The sequence below is a fragment of the Typopeltis vanoorti genome, chromosome 23 (genome assembly GCF_054136105.1).
Source record: "Typopeltis vanoorti isolate ZY-2024b chromosome 23, IOZ_Tvanoo_1.0, whole genome shotgun sequence".
Taxonomy (NCBI): domain Eukaryota; kingdom Metazoa; phylum Arthropoda; class Arachnida; order Uropygi; family Thelyphonidae; genus Typopeltis; species Typopeltis vanoorti.
In genome coordinates, this window is record NC_143571.1 from 13,235,073 (window position 1) to 13,261,749 (window position 26,677).

Consider the following 26,677-nt stretch of genomic DNA (forward strand, 5'->3'; position numbering starts at 1 on the left):
ATGATCAATGGTGTGCAAGATACACCCTCTGTCCAAAAAGAAACCGAACTTTTCGAAAATAGAAGAAACTAGTGGCGCCACATTTTGCATCTTTTTGTTGTCAAAAGTGGCAACCTTCATTACTGTTGTGTCGAGTCGTGACAATGTATTTTGATGAACGGTCGGAAAATGAGTTTCAAACAGAGAGCTGCGATTGACTTTTCTATTAAACTTGGTAAAAGTTATTTAAATTAAGGGGATATTAACTCTCACATTGTTTTAAAACCGAATTAGAAACTCGAAGATTGGAATCAGAGAGTTTCATGCCGAATATAGTAAACTATAAAAGTATCGGCGACCACTAGTGTGAGCTAATGCAAGTGACCCTAGTACATAGTACAATACCAGACAACTCGCAGCAAAGGCGGTAAAGTTCTGATCGATCGCTATTCTTAGGTATTTTCCATAATGTAAAAACACATTTCCTAGGAAATGTATGCTGTTATTACATTATGGTGGGAGGTCACTACCCAGACCGGTTTCAGCCTTTTTTGAGGCTTCATCTGCGAGTAGCTAGACCAAATTAATACCAAAGTGTATAGCAAAAAGAACTTATATACTCTGCTATACGAGTTTCCAAACAGGTGCAACCATTAAGTTACTTAAATATAAAGAGCCAGTAGGCTTCATTTCGACGATATAAACATTATTTAAATTAAGGGGATATTAAATCCCACATTGTTTTAAAACCGAATAAGAAACTCAAAGATTGGAATCAGAGAGTTTCTTGGTAAAAGGTTTACCAAAACGCATCAAATGCTTCAAAAAGCATACGGTGATGAATGCTTATCCCGTACTCAAGTTTGAGTTTTTTAAGCGATTTCAAAGTGGTCGTGAGATGCTTCAGGACAAGAAAGAGCCGGACCATCCAAAAACTGGACTGAGCGAAGTTAAGATCCAAAAGGTGCATGATTTCATCAAAGAAAAACTCACAATCGTCCATGAGATTGATCAAAGACGAATTGGAGATTCCAAAATCAACTATGCATAACATCTTAACCAAGAGTTTGAGTCTTCGTAAATTGAATTCGCGATTTATTCCCCACAAGTTGACCGATGACCAAAAAATGTATCGAATTGAACACTGCAAGGACCTCATTAAAACTGCACGTAAGGACTCGAACTTCCTTGAAACGATTGTTACTGGTGACAAAATGTGGTGTTTTGAGTATAAGCCTGAAACAAAGTGCCAGAGTGCTGAGTGGAAACCACCAGAAAAGGGGCTTCCAAAAAAAAGTTGCTTAAAAGTCAAAAGTAAAGACAATGCTGATTTGTTTCTACGATTCCAAGGGCATTATCTACAAAGAATTCACTCCTCCTGGCCAAACGGTCAATGGTAAGTTTTAACTTGAAGTTTTGAAGCGATTGATAGCAAGAATTCGTCTCGTACAGCATGAATATCGTGATGTAGGCAGCTGGTCACTTTTGCACAATAATGTACTATCTCATTGTTCAAACATTGTGAGACAGTTTTTGAGCAAAAACCAAGTTTGTGTGTTGGATCACTCGCTGTATTCACCTCATTTAGCACCCTGTGACTTCTTTCTCTTCTCCAGACTTCATTTGCTGATGAAAGGAAAGCGATACGACACAATTGAAAACGTTCAAGCGGCAGTAACCATGACCCTCAATAGTATCCCATTTAACGAATTAATTGACCATGCTGAACACTGTATAGAAACTCAGGGAGAGTATACTGATTGAAATAAATTATTTGAATAATTATAAGTGGCCTGTTTTATTTTCTATCAAAAGTTCGGTTGCCTTTTGGGCAGAGGGTGTAGGATGCATGAGGAGTGTTTGCTTGGAGGAACAGTAGAAGGAGTGGCTATGGCAAGTAAGAAGGGTGAAAGGGTGGATGTGAGAATAGGAACGAATGACTTGAGAGGCAATGTAAATTGGGCAGTGAGAGATATGAGATTCTTGCTTGAGGTTGTACAAAAGAAAACACAGAGAGGAAAGATAGTGTACATGTTGCCTAGGTATGATAATTACAAGCTGAGCAGAAGAGCAGTAATATTGAATAACATACTAGCTAGAATGTGTCAGAAGAGAGGACTGGAATATTATTATTATTATTACCCCAAGACCTCATGGAGTCAAAGACTCATCTGGGAGGTCCTTTTATCACACACACACATCTCATCATACCGAGCCTTAAACACACTCAAACTCCTTGCAGACACCACACTCTCAGGCAAGGCATTCCAATCATTCACAACTCTGCACAAAAAAAACCTGCCCCTCACCCCCTACTCACACCCTCTTTATACAGTTTCCAGGGATGACCCCTGGTTCTCCCCTGATCTCCCACTATTCTTTGTAGAACTTCTCCACCATTGATCTTATAACAACCCCTTACCAACTTGTAGGTCTCTATCATATCTCCCCTCTTCCTCCTCTCCACCAGACTCTGCAAATTACATCTTCTCAATCTTTCCTCATACTCAACATTCCAGAGGTCAGAAACTACCTTAGTCAGTCGCCTTTGGACCCTTTCCAACATCTCTTCATCCTTCTGAAAACCCGGTGACCAAATCTGGGCACAATAGTCCATGTGTGGCCTAATCAAAGCCTTATACAATGGGACAAGAATCTCCCTACTTCTACATGTCAGTGTCCTCCGCATCATTCCCAGTGAGCCTTTCTGTTGTCTTCACAATTTTGGTGATGTGTCCCCTAAATTTTAGATCCTTATCCACTATCACCCTCAGATCTCTTATTTCCTCTACCTCCGACAATATATTCTCACCAAGCATAAATTCTGCATCACATCTTTGTTTTCCAAATTTTAAAACCTTACATTTTGCAACATTGAACTCACATCCCCATTTCCATGCCCAATCACTCAATTTATTCAAGTCTTCTTGCAAGGCCACAGCATCTTCACTACTCTTTATGGTTCACCCCAACTTTGCATCATCTGCAAACAACTGAATATCTCCATCCAAATCTTCGCCAATATCATTAATATATAAATTAAACAGTAATGGCCCTAAAACAGACCCCTGAGGCACTCCACTAGTGACTTTCCTTTTCCTGGATATCGCAAGAGGGAACAAAATGTGGATGCTTGGAGGGCGTTTGAGGACAGAGAGGAATTGTGTGCGAGAGACTGCTTGCATTTGAATGAGGAAGGACATAGGCATCTGGAGGGATTGCTGTTCTGAACGAGTCGGTGTGTAAATGCATGGAAATGAGAATTCCCAGAGTGGATGGTAGCAGGGGTGTAGCCTCTAATGCCAGGAGTATCCAGAATAAAGGAGAGGAATTCATAGTGCTGATAGCATCAGCCTGGCCAAACATTATTGGAATCACTGAGACGTGGTTGATAAAAAAGGATATAATAACAGGAATAGAAGTAGCAGGGTACAGTATTTTTTGGTAGGATAGGAAGAGAAAGCATGGTGGTGGAGTACTTCTTATGGTAAGTGACTATTAATGTCCTCTAAGAGTGGAGGCTTTGAAGGGCAGTGACACTAATGATTTTGAAAGCATATGATCTGAAGTAGAGGTGGGCAAGACAGGATATTTAGTGGGGTGTTGCTACAAACCAAGGAGTACAGAGGGTGGTAACCAGAAGTTGTTTAATTAGTTGAGCTTGGCAAGTGCAAGAAGAATGATTGTTATGGGAGATTTTAACTGCAGCAGTATAAATTGGGAAGAGGAAGATGCATGTAGCATTATGGGAATGGAATTTCTAGAATTCTTGAGGGATAAATGTCTTAGGCAACATGTAATAGAGGGAACAAGAGGTTCAAGAGTTTTGATTTGGTCATAGCATGAGAAGAGTTGATAATAACTGAGATGACATCTCTCCCACCAGTTGGAGAGAGTGACCATGTGGTTTTGATTTGAAAGATGAATAGACATGCAGGAGTATCAAAGAGATGGGAACATATGTGGAATTATAAGGCAGGTGATTATAATAGTCTTAGATATCAACTTGGGGCAGTTCCATGGAGGCAGAATTGTAAGGCCAGGATATCATTAGTGCTTGGGAATTGTGAAGGAATATTTGTTAGCAGCAATAGTAAGCTCTAATCCACAAGTGAAGAAGAGGACACAGTTTGGTGTAAAGGTGGATGACAAACAATATTAAACAGGAACTGAATTTGAAAACGAGAGTATGGAAGAGATATCAGGAGACAGGTGAAGAGCAGATGCATTAAGAATATAAGACACAGGCCAGGAGAGAGACTAGTATGGTAAGGAAGGCAAAATTGGAATATGAGAAGAGATTGGTCCTAAGATCCAAATAAAATCCTGGGGAATTTTTATGGTATGTGGCCAGTAGGAGGAGAAATGATTGTGGAAGAATGACATTGCAGGATAAAAATGGATGGGAATAGAGTGACTGATGCAGAGGACATAGTGAAATTGTTCAATGAACACTTTATTGGAGTAAATTTTAATATTATAGGGATAGGGCAGGTTCGAGTTTTAGAAGTGCTGGAGGAGAGTGTGTTCCAAATACTCTGAGTACTCTCGATGTCAGTAAAGCTGTGGGACTGGATGTTATTTCACCACAACCTTTGAGAGAATGTGCTAAAGAACTGACAGCTACTTTAACCTGGCTTTTCAATGAAAGTCTGGCTATGGGAAAGGTGCCCAGTTAATGGAAGGAAGGTAAGATAGTGCCATTGCATACGGGCAGTAGCAGACTGGAAGTGTCTAATTATAGGCCAGTTTGTGTGTCATCAGTAGTTGTTAAGATCTTGGAGAAATTAGTTTGGTATCCTATACAGAATTGAGCAGATGAGGGTAATGTTATCTGTGAGAGTCAACATAGATTTGTTAAGGGGTATTCTTGTTTTAGTAATATGCAAGCCTTTTATAATAAAGTTACAAGAACAGTTGATGAGGGAAAGGCATATACTTCCATTTTCTTGGATTTAGCGAAGGCATTTGACAGGGTGCCACATGATAAGCTGATATTTAAGTTGCAGCACATGGGTTTAGATGTCAGGTTGGTCATCTGGATTCAGAATTGGTCGTCCGATAGGTGTCAGAGAGTTGTTTATGGTGGGGCAGTTTCAAGGAGGCAGAAGGTTGCAAGTGGCGTCCCACAGGGCTCAGTACTTGGACCTATATTGTTTAATCTTTATATCCATGACATTGTTAGTGGATTGCAGGGGGAATATTCAGTTGTTTGCAGATGATGTGAAGCTGGGAAGAGTTATTAGTAATAGTGCAGATGTGGTAGCCCCTCAAGAGGATTTTAATAAACTAGATGGATAGATAAATGAATGGGGGATGTCGGTTTAATGCAGCAAAATGTAACGTGTTGAGGTTTGGGACACATCAGTAAGACACTTCATACTCTACTGGAGGAAGTAGGGGAGACAAGAGATCTGGAGTTGATCAGTCAGATACCTTTATTCATTGTCACATACTCTCAAACAGAGATGCTGTCAGAATAACATGCTGCCTGTTTATAGCTGGTTCTTAACATATTGTCTGATGTGTTACTGATAAATTCCATTTAGTAAAATCAATCTCTAATAATTTTGGCTACTCAGCCTAATAAGAAATTATTATCATCATCATCAAAGTATTACCATCGAAAGTTCTCATGATACAATTTCCTATGTAAATTCATTCACAGTCCCACAAAATCAATCTCTAATATTTTGGCCACTAATAATTTTGGCTACTCTGCCTAATAAGAAATTATTATCATCATCATCATCATATTACCATGGAAAGTTCTCATGCCACAATTTCCTGTGTAAATTCGTTCACAGTCCTTGCACTTACCACACATAATTAGTGTAATAATATATGTAGTGTTCCATCTCAGAAACCACTTGGGCAACTCTCAAAATGAGCAGATGATTAGAGGATCTTTTCCCTTTTAGGCTGATGAGGGTAATGTCATCTGTGAGAGTCACCATGGATTTGTTAAGGGGCACTCTTGTTTTTGGTAATCTGATTGCCTTTTATCATCAAGTAACAAGATCACTTGATGAGGGAAAGGCATATTTTGCCATTTTTTGGATTTTAAAAAGTCATTTCACAGGGTACCACATAATAAGCTCATATTTAAGTTGAAGCACATTGGCTTAGATGTCAGATTAGTGATCTGGATTTAGGATTGGCTATCTGATAGGTATCAGAGAGTTGTGTGGGGGGGGATGGTATTAAGGAAGCAGAAGGTTACAAATGGGGTCCCACAGGGCTCAGTACTGGGACCTGTATTGTTTAACCTTTATATCAATGATATTATCAATGGATTGCAGGGGGGGGGATATTCACTGAAGATGATGTAAAGCTGGGAAGGGTTATTAGTAATAGTGCAGATGTGGTTATCCCTCCAAGAGGATTTGAATAAACTGGACAGATTGGTAAATGAATGAGGATGTCAATTTAATGCAGCTAAATGTAAAGTGTTAAAGTTTCGGATATATCGATGGGAGGCTGCATACTCTGTTTGGAGGAACCGTATCGGATTAAGTGGGGAAGGCTCTGGGAATGATGATTGATAGAAACCTGAAATTCAACATATTGCAAAGGTGGTGAATGTAACCCAGAGGATTGCTGCAATACTGAGAAGGACACTGATCTGCAGAGAAAAAAAAAGTTATCATTCCATTGTATAAGACTGATCAAACCACACTTAGACTATTGTTCTCAGATTTGGTACCCGGTATTTGAATTGGATAAATTAACTGTGGAAAGAGTACAGAGGCAGACAACAAAGATGGTTTCAGGACTGTACAATGTTAATTTTGAGGATCAGCTGAGGGAATGTGGACTGCAGAGTTTGGTAAATAGAAGAAGGAGAGGTGATATGATTGAGACTTTTAAACTGTTGAGAAGTAGTTACACAGTTGACACTGGGGAGTTCTTTCACTTGGTGAAACAGGGAGAAGGAGCAAGGACAGGGAACCATCCCTGGCAGTTGCGAAAATAAGTTGTGAGCAAGAGGTAAGAACTGGTTTATTTGTATGGAGGGTGGTTGAACCTTGGATTGCATTGCCTGATAGAGTAGTGAGAGCATAAACTGTTAATAGATTCAAGGAGTGGCATAATAGACTGTGTTTTCTAGGATAGGCCTCCCACATTCAGTCTTGTGACTTCATGGAGGACTGAATCATAATAATAATAAATAGTTTTATTATTATTTTTTTTTTCATTTGATATTTAAGCATAATATGCATCTTCATCCTCACTAAATCTTTTGCCAGAGTAAGAAATCCTACATTTTTTACCATGGAGTGCATTGTTTCACATCCCATTTTTTTCATTGCTGAAATATTCAAGAATACAAATCCTGCATATGGCAAGGTTATCCATTTGTACCATTTACAATATTAAACTTTTATACCATTTGCAATATTAAAATGATATGTTGTAATCATTTTAATACAAGGCTAATCATTAGTTAGTGTTATCTTGTTTTTTTATTTGTTAAGTTGTATTTTTAAATTATAATTTTAGAAATAAACATAATGTGGGCAGCTCATCAAGTCCATCATAGCTCTGAAGAATACAATTTATCAACAGCATTAAGGCAGTCAGCGCTACAATCTGTTTTTACTTTTGTAAGTATTAATATTCTAATTATAATCCCTCTTTATCAGCAAAGAGTAAGTGATACTAATCATACCATAAGCTTAATCACTTGAAATGTTTTTTTTTGTGTTGCCCTATTTATAATTCATATTGGCAGCTAATCTATTTTGATTGCCACTTCACCATGGTAAGTTAGACCTTTCTGCATGCTCCACTTCTCCATTACAACAGGATATGGTATGAATCTTTAAGGAGATTTACTAATCCATAGTTCACCATCCAACCTCAAGAGGAATGATGAAGTAAAAACTTCCAAGTATTTAATCCATCCTCATTTGTTCCATCCATTGCTTTCCTCCTCTTCTACCAATATTCAAGCTTGTATAGTGATGTATTCTCTCTCTTTCTCTAATAACCTCAGTAGTTGAAAACCTCTTTATACCATCCTCATCAAATTACCAAGTAAAAATCCTCCTCCTCTGTAGTAGTACACTTCTTCTAGTTGGTGTCAATATCCTTTTTTTTTTTCTCATGACAACTTCTGCAAAGATTCTAGATCTAAAAACTTTAGGCTTAGGAGGACTTAAAATAAAATACATAAATTATGTTTATCAATCAGCTCTCCATTCTATTGTCATTGCTGCATATGTCAGAATGTTGCAATGATAAACCATTCTTCTTCTTTCTCAGCCTTGGTTGGTCCACTACTGGAGGCCTTCATCAAGTAGTGGACCAACCCTTTTTTTTTTTTTTGACTTCTTTCTATCTTTGGCAGTCTTTTTCCACTTCTTGTCAAAGTTTCTAAGGTCATCATCCTATCTAGTCCTGGCTTTCTTTTGTTTCTTCTTCTGGCTGGTATCCATTTTGTAATCTCCTTGGTCCAGTGTCCATCCTCTCTTTTCATTACATGGCCTGCCCACTTCCATTTTCTGGCCTTAATATGAGTTAGAATGTCATTTATCTTGGTTTGCTCTCTAATCCAAAAGTTTCTTATTTTATCTTTTAAAGAGATCCCTAGGATGTTTGTTTCAAATTTTTTTTGAGTAATCTTCAATTTCTTTTCCAGTCTTTTCAGGGAGTACTATTATTTAAATTATTATTATTATTATTATTATTATTATTAAACAAGACCTCATGGAGTCAAAGACTCATCTAGGAGGTCCTTTTATCTCACACACATCTCATCATACCAGGTCTTAAACACATTCAAACTCCTTGCAGACACCACACTCTCAGGCAAGGCATTCCAATCATTCACAACTCTGCACGAAAAAAACCTGCCTCTCACTCCCCTACTCACACCCTCTTTATACAGTTTCCAGGGATGACCTCTGGTTCTCCCCTGATCTCCCACTATTCGCTGTAGAACTTCTCCACCATTGATCCTATAACAATCCCTTACCAACTTGTAGGTCTCTATCATATCTCCCTTCTTCCTTCTCTCCACTAGACTCTGCAAATTATATCTTTTCAATCTTTCCTCATACTCGACATTCCAGAGGTCAGAAACTACCTTAGTCAGTCGCCTTTGGACCCTTTCCAACATCTCTTCATCCTTCTGAAAACCAGGTGACCAAATCTGGGCACAATAGTCCATGTGTGGCCTAATCAAAGCCTTATACAATGGAACAAGAATCTCCCTACTTCTACACGTCAGTGTCCTCCTCCTCATCATTCTCAGAAGTCTTTGTGTTGTCTTCACAATTTTGGCGATGTGTCCCCTAAATTTTAGATCCTTATCCACTATCACTCCCAGATCTCTTATTTCCTCTACTTCCAACAATATATTCTCACCAAGCATAAATTCTGCATCCCATCTTTGTTTTCCAAATTTTAAAACCTTACATTTTGCAACATTGAACTCACATCCCCATTTGCTTTCCCAATCACTCAATTTATTCACGTCTTCTTGCAAGGCCACAACATCTTCACTACTCTTTATGGTTCGTCCCAACTTTGCATCATCTGCAAACAACTGAATATCTCCATCCAAATCTTCTCCAATATCATTAATATACAAGTTAAATAGTAATGGCCCTAAAACAGATCCCTGAGGCACTCCACTAGTGACTTTTCTTTTCCTGGATATTGCACCCCCATACACAACTTGTTGATACCTATCAGATAGCCAGTCTCCAATCCAATGCACTAATCTAATATCCAATCCCATCTGCTCTAGTTTGACTGTCAACTTATCATGAGGTACTCTATCAAAAGCTTTTGCAAAATCCAAGTATATTACTGTGTATCCTTCTCCTCTGTCCAAGGAAGCAGTCACTTTATTGTAATAAGTAAGTAGATTACTAAAACACGACGTCCCTTTAGCAAATCCATGCTGTCCATCAAAGATTATACCATTGTTGTCAACCCAACTCTGGATCCTAGTTCTCACAAGCTTCTCCAACAACTTAACCACAACACCTGACACACAGATAGGCCTATAGTTTGATTGATTGTTATTGTTATTATTACTATTATTAACACCAGGCCTCCATGATGTAAAAAGACACTGGAGGTATATACTGTCACACACACAAAGCTATCAAACTGTGATTTAAACTCATTCCATGGGTCCCCATTCATTACACTCTCAAATAATTTATCTGTCCACTTACCACCACACTCTCAATCAATGCATTCCACTCACCAAATACTCTCCATGCAAAGAACTTGCTCTTTACTTGACATTTAAACTGCTGGGAGACAAGGAAGTCCTCTCAGGAAGTTGCAAAAGGTGTGGTAAGTACGAGGGTGAGATTTTTTTTTTTTTTTTTTGGCATGGAAGGTGGTTGGATCATGGAATACATTGCATAATAGAGTAGTGAGAGTGCAGATATAGTGAATAAGTTTAAGGAATGGTGTGATAGACTTTCTGTTGTCTAAGATGGCTCTTCCATAGTGAATCTTTGTGATTCCATGTAGGTCCATAATAATAATAATAATAATTTATTCCTTATTGTTTTAACCTCCATATTGATTCTTTTTTGATTTGTTTGTTTATTTAATTTTTTAAATTCTTCTTTATGGAAGGTTTTTTTTTTCAATAATGCTGATGTTGTGGCACTTCAGCAGTTGAATTTAAACCTGCATCCCATGATGAGTGTTTTGACTCCATGGAGGCCTGAATAATAATAATAATAATAATAATAGTGTTAGCTACTCTGATATTATAATATACATAATATCAGAGTAGCATTCAAGCCAGCCAACACTATTCGAAAATTTTTAAGATCACCGAAAGACCCTCATCCATTCTACAAGTATTCTGGAGTATATAATATACCTTGCTCATGTGGTATTAGTTACGTAGGTCAGATCTCTAGAAGCTTTGAAATGAGAAAGAATCAATTTCAGGGCAAGAAAAGCCTGAAATGTCTTGTCTGTTGTTTCTCACATAGGATATGTCAGAAACAACAGACAAGACATTTCAGGCTTTTCTTGCCACTACCAACCATCACATTGAGTGGGATAAGAGCCTTATGCCCTATATAGAAGATAACTACCATTCAAGAACCTTCAAGGCAGCAGCTACAGTCGCTTGTACAACTGAAAACCTAAACAAGAATCAAGGTCTAACCTTACCAGAAATTTGGAAAGCTTTAATTAGATCATTAAACATCAAAGAAATGAACTTTCACGACAATTACATCATGAGTCATAACAAATAAATCATGTTCCCGAGACACGCGCATTGTCTCGCACAATACTAATTTTTGTATGAATTAGAACCATCAGTTATAACCTAGTCTGTTACCTTCATATAGCTTACTAATTTGTATTCCCTGAAGATGCTGATAGAAAAATTGGCGAAACATGTAAGACGATAAAATGAAAAGCAACTTGACTAACATTATTAAAAAAAGTGTAATAGTTTATATACATAATAGTCAAGAAAAAATACCACACATAAATTTATTATAGTCTAACCAAGTGAAAAATAAACTTTCAACATCTTTCTCTAAATCCAGAGTAATTTAATAAAAAGGTGGCACACCGTTTGGCAACTCCTATAGGTGGAGATGACCTTGCTAGTGCTTCTGCCTGGTATCTCCACTTGGGCCTGCTCCCACTGAAGAGACCTCAATAGAGGTCGAAACTAGTCTGGGTAGTGGCCCTTCCCTTAATGCATAACATTATACATATCTGCAAGGAGATGTGTTTTGCATTATGGGAGATACTGAGAGAGGAGTGATGTTAGCTTGCTCCACCTTTGCAACGAGTTTCCCAGTGTTGTACCACCTTACCCCAGTCCTGAAGATACTTTCAGGCGCAAACTTTGTTTGCTCACACTTGGATAAAGGATTAAACTAAATTTATTATAGTCTAACCAAGTGAAAAATAAACTTCTTTCAATTGCTAACATGGTAAAAAAAATATAAGGACCACACCAGTATTCCCTTAACCACTAAATATATGGCAAATATATCATCCTGAGGATTAAATACACCGAGATCAATACCCTATACAATGTAGTCATCACATACTTCTCTCTCTTTTGGCCAGTGTCCTTCTCCCCATATCACTAGTTTTTATGCAGCCATCATCACCTTTCATCTTCCCTGAACTTCAAATTATATTTTTTTTTACCATGTTAGCAATTGAAAGAAGTTTATTTTTCTTTTCCTCTTCCTATTGGTGACTCAGTGAAAGAACACTCTAGGATTTTCCTTGACAAGTGCTAGTCTCCTCTCATATTGAAATTTCTCCTTCTATACTATCTACTTGTCCCTTTCATAGCTTGAATCTTGTATTCCTTCCTCTTTGTTCTTCCATTTCACTCCAAAATTATTTATTCTTCTTACTGTAGGTGCATAGTTTGTCAGTGTTTGACAATGTGCTTATCAAATATTTTTTTCTACCATGCAATGCTGATCTCTCTCTCTCTCTCTCTCTCTCTTCCCTTAAGTTGTTACATCCTTGCTATAGTCCAGTGGTGGCCAATCTATGGCGCATGTGCCAAAAGTGGCACATTGCATGATTAAAAGTGGCGTACTGAACCCCAGAGAAAAATTTTAAAGAAATTTGTATACGATTTATATATATATAAACACAATTAACCTACCACTAAATTCTAGAGTGTGTACTTATTATACTTGTTTGATCTTGAAGCAACAGGCACCGGCAAATGCTGACATGCGTCACTAGTTACTCAATCAGTTTACAGCTGACTCTTGTGTCATAACATTCGATGAACTTCTGATTCAATGTGAGTGAACAATTCTGTGTTTTCGAAATTATATGTTTTTATTAACAGTCTTCAAGTTTAAGATAAGATTTCTGTATTCATGAAGGCTTAATATAGTTCTGTAAATTTAAAAATAATATTTTTTCATTTTGAACGCATATGTCAAGTTCTTGCCTGCTCCCCTAATTTGCTGATTACTGAAACCTGCAATTATTTGGTGTATTTGTATGTGTGTGTTTTTATGTTTTTTTTTTTATACAATATCTTTACTTTTTATCTACGTATAGTAGGTTTATTGCTAAAATTTAATTGATCATCAGCAAAGCTTTTGTAATGAGGATGTTTGGGTTGTGTGTGTGATTGCCAACTGATCAACTGTTTTATGACAAGAAGCGATCTCGTATTTCATTGGACATAATATATTATGAGAGAGAGAGACAAAAACTCTCTATGAAAAAAAAAATATATATATATGATTTTTAAACTTATAGAACTGTATTAGGCCTTCATGAAAACAGGAATCTTATCTTAAACTTGTAGAACTGTTTTTGAATGTTCATAATGTTTAAAATGATAAAATAATTGATTAAATAAATTATTTAATAATACTTTACTTTTGAAATATTTTTTTTTTACATTCAGTTACCCATTACTTTGCAAAAAAAAAATGAGCAGAAGTAAAGTAGAAGGTGATAGCAAGCGCCATTTTAATGAACTGTGGGAAAATGAGTTCTTATTTATTGTGGGTCCTTCAGGAAAACCGTTGCGCATTGTTTGTGAAAGCACTCTCTCAGATAATAGAAGACATGATCTTAACAGACACTATAGAAAACATCAAGCTGAATTAGAAGAAAAACTGAAGTTAGTTCCTGGGTCTGAGTTGCGGAAAGAATATGTGGTTCAGAAAAAGGAAGAAATAAAAAAGAGACAAAATATATTTGTGAAACGAAGTTGTGAAAGTGTGGCTATGCTGGAGGCATCTTATGAAATTGCCTTTGTGTTGGCTAAAAAACACAAGCCTTTCTCTGATGGAGAGGAAGTTGTTAAGCCCTGTCTCGAAAAATTTGCAAAATATCTTGGTGATAAGAATGTTGAAAGAAAAGTAAACCAAATTGCTCTGTCCAAGCAAACAATTACAAGCTGCATCAAAGAACTTTCCCAAGATGTTACTGAGCAATTGAAAGACCATGTTTATGCTTGTTCTTTCTTTTCTTTAGCCTTGGACGAATCCTCAACATATGTGATGTAACCTAATTAAGCATTTTTATAAGAGGAATTGATGGTAATTTTAACATCTTTGAAGAACTTATCAGTCTTGAGTCACTTTATGGAAAAACCAGAGGGTTTTGACAAAGTAAAGTCATGTCTAGAAAATCAACAACTAGATTCTAGTAAGCTCATCAGTGTTTACACTGATGGAGCACCATCAATGGTAGGTAGAGTTTCTGGGACTGTAACTTTACTTGAAAGGTTTTTTGGTCGTTCTCTACTAAAGTATCACTGTATTATACATGAAGAATCTCTGTGTGGAAAAACTAAATTTGAAGCATGTTATGATACCAGTTGTAAAGTGCATGAATAAAATTACAGCAAGAGGGTTAAACAGAAGAGAATTCAGAGAATATTGTGAACTGCTAGATATGGAACATGGTGATCTCATCCTTCATTGCGAGGTGCGCTGGCTTTCTAAAGGATTCTCAGTAGATTTTGGAAACTGAAAGAAAGTGTTCGTAATTTTCTGGAAGAGAAGGATGAGCTGCATGAGAAAAAAGTCCTGTTGTGTGATGAGAAATGGCATTTTCATTTAGCATTTTTAGTTGATGTTACCAGCCACCTCAATGATCTAAATTTGAAACTGCAGGGCAAGAACAAATTGTTTCCTAGCTTAGTAAATGACATCAGTGCATTCAAAATGAAATTAAAACTGTTCATCTCCCAGTTAGAAAATGGGGATTTAAGTCAATTTCCACATTTAAAAGAACATAGTGAATCTGTTGAAGATAATGGCAACTTTGCAGAATATACTGAGAAACTCAGATTATTGCAAGAGTCCTTTAACAGTCGTTTTAGCGATTTTGCCAAAGAACAAGACTGCATACTTGCATTTATAAATCCCTTTTCACTTACTGAACAAAAAATCTTGACGATGCCTAGTAACATACAAATGGAACTTATTGATCTCAAAACCAATTCTGTATTGAAAATGAAATGTAATGAACGTCCATCACTCCCAGATGCTTCTGATATAATTAATTTTTGGCGATCGTTGCCCTGTGAACATTTTCCAGAACTGAGAAAATTTGCTCAGAGTTATATCTGTCGTTTTGGAACTACATACAGATGCAAACAAGCATTTTCATCAATGAAAATGATTAAGAACAAACTACGGTCGCAGATTCAAATTTGAAAAACTGTTTGATGCTTTCTGTAACTGATTTAACTTCAATCATTACAAGCTTAGCAAAAGCAAAGCAATTTCAAAAGTCTCAATAAAATAATTAATGTTTATCTTGTCTTTATATGAAATCCTTTTATTTAAAACTGCTAAAAGTGTCTATATAACTATATATATAATAAATCATTTTATGCATAACTGTTAAATATATCCATATTACCATATTTTAAAAGGGCTGAAAAGTGGTATAAGTTTGTATGGCGCATCTTAACTAAAAAATGAAAAAATTGACGCATGAACTATAAAAGATTGGCCACCCCTGCTATAGTCCCTAGCTTACTTTCTCAAGTCTATTATACTTTCATACCTAGAGAGTAATTTTACAAAGATAGTAATTTCTTTGTGCAATTATCAGCCTGGTTGACCGAGTGGTTAGCATATCCGCTCTATAGCCAAAAGGCTGCGGGTTGAAATCCCACTGTGGGCATGGATGTTTGTGATTGTCTGTGGAAATGTTAGTTGTAGTTGGTGAAGAGTTGTAAAGTAGGTGCCTTCTCTAGATGAGTCTTTGGACTCCCTGGAGGCTTTACATAATAATAATAATTTTTTTTATATAGTTTAAGACCTTATTTTGTCTCTGATAAATTGCATACATATGATATAGAATTAAAGCAATGATACTACATTTTCTTTCATGTGTTTCAAGAACAATTCTAATTAATATCATTATAATTTGCATAATGTGCAATGCTATAACAGGATAATTCGTGTATTATTAGTTACAATTATAATACCACCATAATTTACGTGTACTATTGTTAAAGTTAACATTGCAATGTAAACTGTAATATTGCGTGTTGAAACGTAAAGTTTTTTTTTTTTTTAGAGTTTGACAAAATATGATCATATATATACATATATACATAATATGATCATTCGTGTGAATAATGTATAAATATGTTTAATATCAATAATTTTTTTAAACTGTAATAACATTTTGTTTATTTACATATATACAAGAAATCATACTATTACAATTTCTGTTCAGTACAAAATGTAGAGTACAATGATTTTTTTTTATTTTATTTTTGGTATCAATATCATAGCTTATTTTTATACAACCTATATACATACACAATTAATAATAATAATAATTGTTTCTTTTGTTTCTTTGGGAGGCATTTCTGATTTCTTCCTCGAAGCTTTGCAAAGCTTATCTGAGAAAGATAATAGATGGCGGTGGTTTCATGGTTATGTTTCTATATTGGTCGCAAGCCAGGTGTTGATTTTACTGTTTGTTGGTACATGCTTGAAAGACTTCAACTGCTATTTACACAGTTTAACTTTTTTTTTTTTTCCAAGTAGGTTGGATTTGGACATGGTGTGTTTGTTTGTGTCCTCGTAGTGGTGTTTTTTGAGGGGTTTGTCATAGGTTTTGTGTGTGTGTGTGTGTGAAGGAGAGAGAGAGAGAGAATTACCAGAGAGAAACAGGAATTTCTCTAATTTTAATTCTCGCTATAATATTTATATAGCACCTGTTTCAGCTCTATGTATGTCCCTAGGTTTCTGTCATCAAACGGTAGCTTGTTTATCATGTCAGGTACATGATAAACAAACATACGTAAACGTTTCGGGTGGCTTTGCTGTACTGATTGTTGTACTTATATGTTGTAGTTTGTTGACTGTGGTCTTGTTATCTGATATGATGTTCTGGTGACTCTATAGGTTGGGCTGTAGTAATGTTTTAACATGACTGTGTAGTGGCATAAGTGTTTCACCTTAAATATTTTGTGTTCTGTCTATGCTGCCTGCATAAGTGTGGGTTGTTCCCAGAATATCAGTTTTACCATTTTATCTTGCAACCATTGGTCTGTAGTCTGCACAGAATGCATATAATGTGATTGCGTATCTTAAAATGTTTTCACATAATGCTTTATAGAGTAGTATTTTTATATGTGTTGGGGCAATGTCTCTTAATCGGTATAGTTTGCTTGCTATTATCCTAAGCTTGGTGTGTAGGTAGTTTATATGGCTATTCCAATTTTGATCAGCATCAAAGTGAAGTCCGAGATAGCGTGTTGTTTTCACCTGTGTGATGGTTGTGGTTTTAGGTTCAGCGCTTTGTGTATAGGAAGATGAGTGTCGGATAGTGAAATATTTAGTTTCTATGGGCAGGGTTTGGGGGTTTTTGAATATTGTTGGCTTTGTTTTTCCAGGGTTTATATATATGCTGTTTTCGATTAACCAGTTAGTGATTTGATTAATGTCGTGTTGCATATTTGTGTAAGCGATATTTGCATTGTTGTGAATGGATACTATGGCCGTGTTGTCTGCCATAGTAATAATAATAATAATAATTACCACATACTTCTCAACTCCACTTCCAGGTCACGATTATGGGATCATTCTCTCATTCACAATGACATCTCTCTAATGCTATGACCAAATCTAAAATTCTTTATCCTTGTATTTTTTCTGTAACAAAATCATAGTGATGATGTGCCATGTGTCCTGTGGTTAGAAAAGACCTAAGTTTCATTCTCATTGACAGTATGAGTAATATTTATTCAGAATAAAAGATGTTTTCAGTTGAAGGAGAGCTAGTCTCATATGTGGATGTATATTAATATGTATCCTCCTGGATAACTCAAATTTTTCATCGTGCAAACTCATGAACCAGCCTAAGAGCTTACAGCTAGATAAGCATATAGAGAATATAGACAAGAATGCAGAGCATTAGTTAGGAATGCTCTAAAGATGTTACCTGGATATATGCTTGCAGTGGGAGTGTCAAGTGATACTTTAGTTAGGGGCCATAACACCAAAAATCCGATCTGTGAAGGAAAATATAACACCACAGTAGAAATCTTGTGTAGAGGCTTATTATTGTGCATGTTACATTAATTGTTTTTGTAATCCCCGTAGATGTCCTAGTGACTAGGACGAAATATAGGAAGTATTAAATTCCAATTTAATTCTTTTTGAGTGTTGTAAAAAATCCATTAAACCTCCAACATAATAACCACAGTAGAAAGATGTCTATATAACTGATCATAGAAAAAACCAGAGGACTGTTCCAAGATCAATAGGTATTGTCGAATCCTCTGCCACATGCTGATTAAGGTTATCCATTAGAATGCCAGAAATTCAATCTTCTTATTACTAGATCTTCTTCTTTCCAGTTTGTATTTAGAGTTCAAATCTTCCATAATAGCTGCTTTGTACTGGCTAATCTAATTTGCTTAAATATATGCCAATGAAAGAACTTTTTTTTTCTAGCTTTAACTAGTTTTATTACATTATCAAAAATGCACAATTAAAATCATTACAGTATAATATAAATCATTAAAATATTATGCATTGTTTGTAATTCTAAATTTTGTTCTTTAACAGATATTCAATTTACCTCTAGCATTAGCAATTCCACCTCCTGTGTTTCTGGTTCATGTTCAACTCAACCTTCTGTATCAATTCTGGATTCATACAGAGGTAAAAAATAAATAAATAAAACATAGAAAATGTGGAGACTGTCTAGTTTTATTTTGGACAATTATATTCAACTCTCAGTATAGAATACACCATTATAGTGAATTTGCTCACTAATAATTTGTATGTCCCATGGCCCAGTTCTAAAAGAAATTCACTATAGGATTCCTTTGATTCCTATAAGTTTTCTATAGTGAGAGTTAACTGTACGCATATAGGTTTGATTGGTAATTATTATTTATAACAGTACTTCAAACAGCACCTGAAGAAAATAATTAATTTATTATACTTATTAATGTTTCACTGGATCTTTGCAGCACAAATTACGAGTGCTCTGATAAACTACATAGCACTCATTTAGATTGTTATAGAAACAAATTCAAATTGTAACTGAAAAGAACTAATGTCCTACAAAGGTGTCTTCTAGGCGTCTGATAAAAAATGAAGTTTACTCAGAGAAGAAGTTAAATGTGATCTTAGAATGAACTGTCTACCAGATCTTTTAAAAATTAATGCATGCACATGCAATATCAAGTTAGGGGTGTGTTTCATAGTTGATAATATGGTTTAATTGTTCTCCAGCCACCTAAAAAGAACAGGAGTCTACTTTTGATGTGATTATATATAGAGCAAAACTTTATTATGCTGTTGTGTATTGTAATGTAATGTAGCTTCTTTCTTTGTGTGTGTGTGTGTGTGTGTGTGTGTGTGTGTGTGTGTGTGTGTGTGTGTGTGTGTGTATATATATATATATATATATATAGACACCAAATGACATTAGATAATGACCTTAATATGAAAGTCAAAATGTTTAAGTAATTAGTTTGATTTATGTTAAATTTTCACTCTAACAAGTATCACCCTCTATAATTTTGCCATAACAAACTCTTATTATAATAATTAAAATACAACAGGTTTTGCAATACCTGTTAAATTTTAACCAAAAAAAGTAAAGTGTAATATTCAGCTTTATTAAATAATACTCACTGAATCTACTCTGAATGAATTTATCTTTCTTATATCATTTATCATTATCTACCCTCTCGACCTTACTGAATCTACTCTAAATACTTTCACACTAAAGGGCGAGAATGACGAGCAGAATATGAATGGAAAAATAAGAGTGGGTAATGTGGAAGTCTTAAATGATTGTTAAATTTCGTAGATTGTCTTAATTCGGAGGATGAATGGTGAGCAAGAGTGGCTAACTTGCACAGAGAGAGAGAGATGAGCTGAGCTGAAAGAGGAGGTGGAATGAAAAGAGAGGGAATGAGATGAGAAGCTTCTTTCATGCTTCTCCTCTCATTCCCAAGAATAAGTAAGAGGAGAGGCATGAAAGATGAGATCAGGTAAATCAGAGTAGGAGTGAGAGAGAGTTATGGGAATGATAGAGGAGGAGAGAATAGAAACAGTAGAAGAGAGGAATGAGAAGAATGCAAGGAAGTGCTGGAACTAGGGATAGATTGATGCCAGGACAGCAGTTAAGTAGGAGAACACGGAGAGAAAGGGTTAGAAGAGAGAGAGTGAGGGATGCAGGTGAGCAATCAAGGAACAGAGTGGTTAGAGGTATGATGTATGGAGACTCGATGATCCATGGTGTGCAAGATAGGATGCCATAGGAGTGTTTGCCTGAAGGAACGATAGAAAGTGTGGCTATGGCAATTAAGAGGGGTGAAAGCATTGATGAGATGATTGTGATGGTGGCACAAATGACTTGAGAGGCAGTGTTAATCGGGTGGCGAGAGATCTGAGATTCATGCTTGAGGTTCTACAAAAGAAAACAGAGAGGAAAGATAGCGTGTGTGCTAACTAAGTATTATAATGACGAGTTGAGAAGAAGAGCAGTAATAATGAATAGCATAATAGCCAGAATGTGTCAGAAGAGAGAATTGAAATATGTGGATGCTTGGAGGGCATTTGAAGACAGAAAGGAGCTGTGTGCAAGAGACTGCTTGCATTTGAATGAGGAAGGATGTAGGCATCTGAAAAGATTGCTGTTTTCTGAACGAGTCGGTGCATCAATGCAGAGAAACTAGAATTCCCAAGGTGGATGATAGCAGGGGTGGCCTCTTGTGGGAATGGGTATTTGGGAGAAGGGGACAACATCAGGTAATGCTGAGCCCAGTGGAGTCTAGAGGGTATAATGCTAGGTATGGAAAATATTTTTATGCTTTATATTAATGCCAGGAGTATCTGGAATAAAGGAGATGAATTGGTGCCATTGATAGCATCAGCCTGACCAGAGATTATTGGGATCTCTGAGACATGGTTGAGGGAGGATGATATAATAACAGGAACAGAAGTAACGTGGTACAGCATTTTTCAGCAGGATAGGAAGGAGAAACGTGGTGTGGAGTACTGCTTATGATAAGTGAAGACTTATGCCCTCTAAGAGTGGAGACTTTGGAAGGCAGTGACACTAATGAATTTGAAAGCATATGGTGTGAGGTAGAGGTGGGCAAGACAGGATATTTAGTGGGATGTTGCTACAAGCCAAGGAGCACAGAGGGTGGGGAGCAAGAAATGTTTAGGTAGTTGAGCTTGGCAAGTGCAAGAAGAATGACTGTTATGGGAGATTTTAACTACAACAGTATAAGTTGCGAAGAGGAAAATGCATGTAGTAATATGGGAATGAAATTTCTAGAATTCTTGAGGGACAGATGTCTTAGGCAACATGTAATAGAGGGAACAAGATGTTCAAGAGTTTTGGATTTGGTCATAGCATCAGAAGAGCTGATAATAACTGACATGACATCTCTCCCACCAGTTGGAGAGAGAGTGGCCATGTGGTTTTGACTTAGAAGATGAATAGACATGCAGGAGTATCAAAGAGAGGGGAACATATGTGGAATTATAAGGCAGGTGATTATAATAGTCTTAGATATCAACTTGGGGCAGTTCCATGGAGGGCAGAATTGTTAGGCCAGGATATCGTTAGTGCTTGGGAAATTGTGATGGAATATTTGTTGGCAGCAGTAGTAAGCTGTATTCCACAAGTGAAGAAGAGGACACAGTTTGGTGTAAACAATATCAAATAGGAACTCCAAGTGAAAAAGAGTTTATGGAAGAGATATGAGGAGAGAGGGGTGGAGAGCAGATTCATGAATAGTATAAGACTCAGTTCAGGAGAGTGACTAATATGGTAAGGAAGGTGAAACAGGAATATGAGAAGAGACTGGCACTAAAAATTCCTTAGGATTATCTTTGAATCTTAGATCCAAAGATAATCCTAAGGAATTTTTAGCTATGTGGACAGTAGGAGGAGAAATAATTGTTTGAGAATGATATTGTGAGATAAAAATGGGAATAGAGTGACTGATGCAGAGGACATAATGGAGTTGTTCAGTAAACAGTTTATTAGATATTTCTTCCTGGAGAAGTAAGTTTTAATACTGGAGAGATAGGCAGGTTTGAAGTTTAGAGGTCCAAGAGGAGAACTTCTTCCAAATACTGAGTACCCTAGATCAGTAAAGCTGTGGGACTGGATGGTATTTCACCACAGGTTTTCATAGAATGTGCTAAAGAACTGACCTGGCTTTTCAATGAAAGTCTAGCTATGGGAATGGTACCCAAGTAATGAAAGGAAGGTAAGATGGTGCCATTGCATAAGGGCGGTAGCCACATGATCAGCTAATATTTAAGTTTAATTGTTTAATCAGATAGCCAATCCTGGATTCAGGATTGGCTGTCTGATAGGTATCAGAGAGTTCTGTATGATGGGGCAGTATCAAGGAGGCAAAAGGTTAAAAATGGGGTCCCACAGGGCTTAGTACTGGGACCTGTATTGTTTAACCTTTATCAATGGATTGTAGGAGGATATTCAATTGTTTGCAGATGATGTGAAGCTGGGAAGGGTTATTAGTAATAGTGCAGATGTGGTAGCCCTGCAAGAGGATTTGAATAAACTAGACTGATAGGCAAATGAATGAGAATGTCAGTTTAATGCAGCAAAATGTAAAGTCTTGAAGTTTGGGATACATTGATGGGAGGCTGCATACTGGATGGAGGAGCTGTACTGGAAGAAGTAGGAAACGAGATCTGGGGGTGATGACTGATAGAAAACTGAAATTCAGGGAACATATTGCAAAGGTGGTGAAGATAACCCAGAGGGTTGCTGCAATACTGAGAAGGACACTGACCTGCAGAGATAAAAGTGTTATCGTTCATTGTATAAGACCCTGATTAGACCACACTTAGACTATTGTTCTCAAATTTGGTCCCCAGGATTTGAAGGGGATACTGTGGAAAGGTTACAGAGGTGGATAACAAAGATGGTTTCAGGAGTGTACAATGTTAGGTATCAGCTGAGGGAATATGGGCTGCAGAGTTTAGTAGATAGAAGAAGGAGAGGTGATATGATTGAGACTTTTAAACTGTTGAGAGGTAGTTACAGGATTGACACCTGGGGAGGTCTTTTGCTTGGTAGAACAGTGGGAAGGAACGATGACAAAGGGCCATCCCTGGAAGTTGCAAAAGGAAGCTATGAGCAAGAGAATGAGGAGTGGTTTCTTTGCATGGAGGGTGTTTGAACCATAGAATGCAATACCTGATAGAGTGAGAGCAAGAACGAGGAATGAGTTCAAGGTGTGTATGATAGACTGTGTTTCCTTGGAAGGACCTCTTGCGATGAGTCTTTTTACTCCATGGAGGCCTGAATAATAATAATAATAAGGCATTTAGAGTAGTTATATAGTATAACTGGCTCTAAATTCTTCTCTCTTTGCTTCAGTGTGAAATTGAAATTGTGTAATTCCAACTGAATTTTATTGTAATTGACACTAAAGGTGTAAATTCTTTGTAATTGATAAATATTGTTTTTATTTAAAAATAACCCAAATCATATAACAGGTTTGATAGGTTATTAAATCTTTGTTGGTTTGGTTTTTCAGGTAATAAAAAGTATGGGTCCACTTGAGTATGTTTTAAACACACCAAGTCATCATCGTGTCCACCATGGTAATTAATGAATATTTTTCTCTTTGTTTTTAAATTAGAATTGAGTTTATAATTATATATCGCTTTTTACCTTTCCACTTAAACTGAAACAATTCCTAAGTCAAATAATAGATCAAATAATTAGATTATTTTGCCTGATAGTTTTTGTGTAGTCACGTGACAAAGATTCAGAGACATATATGAGAAATATAAAAATGAAAAGAAAAAAACTGATATTAATGAATCCAAATTATTTCATCTTGTTATTATGATCACAAGATGTATATGAAGTCTGAAAGGCTTATTATGGTGTCCATGCTTTGCCACACTATCCATCATAATGTCATCCTTTAAACTCATTTTTCCATCTGCACACTAACCTAACGGGAAATGCACCGCATGGCTCTCACTATTCTCCATGCAATAAACCTTTTATGTCACTCCCACTCATAAAAGTTTTTTAAGCCTATCGTACATTAGATCATGAATTGTCTAAGTATTTTGTCTTATTTTTTTATTTTATTTTTTTCTTTACATATTCTGGAAACCCACTCTAGAGACCAAACATAGAACTTTTCAAGTCGTTTCAGGCCTCTAATAATAAGTGGAGGTGATGGTCTCACACTGGGTGTGAAATTCATGTCATGCATAAAGACAAACACACATGAGAAATGGGATTTGTATCTGGTGCCTGTTGATCAGAGAGGTTATAGGCATTAGTGAAACTTGGTTAACAGAAAAAATATATACATATAGGGATGGAATACAATAATATTTTCAAATAGGACAAGTGGATGAGGATGGGAAAAGAGGTTTTACTAATGATAGCAGAAGAATTGAAACCAAAAAGTGTAGGAGTTCAGCAGGAAGATGAGGATGCAGAAAGCATCTCTATCTTTTGCACCTTTTTAAGACTTTTTTTGACCTGATACTACATGGAACTCTGTTACATAAATTGGAGCAAATGGATTTGGATATGAAGTTGGTGATATGGATAAGAGAGAGAGAGAGAGTTGGCTGATGAACAGACATCAGAGAATAGTATATGGAGGAATTGAATCCAGGAGAAGATGGGTGGCATACCACACTGTTCTGTACTTGGGCTTCTGCTATTTAATTTCTACATTTATGTTATAGGAAATGATTTAAGGAGAAATAACTAGTTGTTTATCAATCATGCAAAACTGGGAAGAGCAGTACTTAATGAAGATGATACAAATGATAAAAATCAGTTTAAGACCAGTTCCAAGTAACAGCTGCAATTTATTTTTTATCCATCGTTAGTGGACACTAGAACAGGACATTACTTTTTTTTTCTTTTTCTACCATTAGACCTTCCATAAAATTAAAACACTGCAAGAGATCACCAGTATCATATGCAAAAACCATCAAATCATGTCTTAAAACTCATTCACCATTTTCTCACTCATCACATACTCTTGGGCAGTGTATTCTATTCACTATAACTCTCCTCCATACAAAGAACCTACTTCTCACTCCCTTGCTCATGCCCTCCATATATTGCTTCTAGAGATTGCCTCTTGTCCCTGTCTCCCTCCTTTCTGTGACCCCCCCTCAGTATGAATCCACTAACATCCCATCACCAACTTATTACTCCTACTCTTCCTCTTTCCCATTCACAAGGATCTGCAAATGGCATTTTCTTAATCTTCCTTCATTTCTAATTCCTGATACAGGAAACCACCACTCCTGGTCAGTTGTTTCCTGACCATTTCCAAGATATTTTCATTTCTTAATGAAAACCAGGTGACCTGATCTTCACATATATGGCCTGATCATGACCTTGACATGTAGACAGAATCTTTTCATCATTACATTGTTTGAGGTTCTCACAGTTTTAGGAATGTGATCCCTAAACTCGAGGTCCCTGTCCACTACCACTTCCAGACCTCTCATCGCCTTCATCCCACTTCAAAATTTCCTACTAACTATATATATTCTGCGTCCTATTCTTGCCTACCAAATTTGAACCTTACCTCTTGCAGCATTAAACTGGTAGCTGCACTCGTTGCCCATATACACTTTGTTCAGATCCTGTAAGGCCACAATATCTGCTCTACACATCATAGTTCTTTCCAGCTTTGCATCATCTCCATCCACTTAAGTCTGATCTAATATCATTAACATACAAGATAAATAGCAATTTTCCCAAAACAAACCTTTGTGGCATACTACTAGGGACCTTCCTCTTTTGGAGTGCTGCTCCTCCATCCATAACTTGCTGATACCTGTCTGACTGCCAGTCACTTATCCAACTCACTAATGTCTGTTACAATTTTGAATTCTTTCACTACTGCTATCATTTATCTGACCACAGTGGGAAAAGAATTTGTTGTTCTGATAACTGAAAGGTTGGAGAAAATATAATTACATGATGCTCTACCATAAGTTGGTTGACATCAGTTGGTTGATTGAAGGATCATTGTTTTGAAGGTCAGATAAATGGTAGATGGCTGTACTTATTGCTAGTATCTATATATTATGACAAGTTGTTTGTGCTCTGAAGATGCTGGTTTCAAATCCAGCAAAACATTATTATTATTATTATTATTACCACCCCAAGACCTCATGGAGTCAAAGACTCATCTGGGAAGTCCTTTTATCACACACACACACACACACACACACACACACACACACACACACACACACACACACACACACACACACACACACACACACACACACAGCTCATCATACCGGGTCTTAAACACATTCAAACTCCTTGCAGACACCACATTCTCAGGCAAGGCATTCCAATCATTCACAACTCTGCACGAAAAAAACCTGCCTCTCACTCCCCTACTCACACCCTCTTTATACAGTTTCCAGGGATGACCTCTGGTTCTCCCCTGATCTCCCACTATTCTCTGTAAACTTCTCCAGCATTGATCCTATAATAACCCCTTACCAACTTGTAGGTTTCTATCATATCTCCCCTCTTCCTCCTGTCCATCAGACTCTGCAAATTACATCTTCTCAATCTTTCCTCATACTTGACATTCCAGAGATCAAAAACTACTGGTGACCAAATCTGGGCACAATAGTCCATGTGTGACCTAATCAAAGCCTTATACAACGGAACAAGAATCTCCCTA

General features: G+C 36.7%; 1 protein-coding gene across 1 annotated transcript in view; it reads left to right on the forward strand.

The window, feature by feature from the left end:
* Positions 1 to 26,677, forward strand: part of LOC150093631 (alkylglycerol monooxygenase-like) — a 193,801-nt gene that overhangs the window by 75,194 nt on the left and 91,930 nt on the right. Inside the window, exons 4-6 of the mRNA XM_090412763.1 lie at positions 7,483 to 7,586; positions 18,531 to 18,626; positions 23,513 to 23,579. Coding sequence (XP_090268889.1) covers positions 7,483 to 7,586; positions 18,531 to 18,626; positions 23,513 to 23,579 — 267 coding nt within the window. The remainder of the gene's footprint in view (positions 1 to 7,482; positions 7,587 to 18,530; positions 18,627 to 23,512; positions 23,580 to 26,677) is intronic.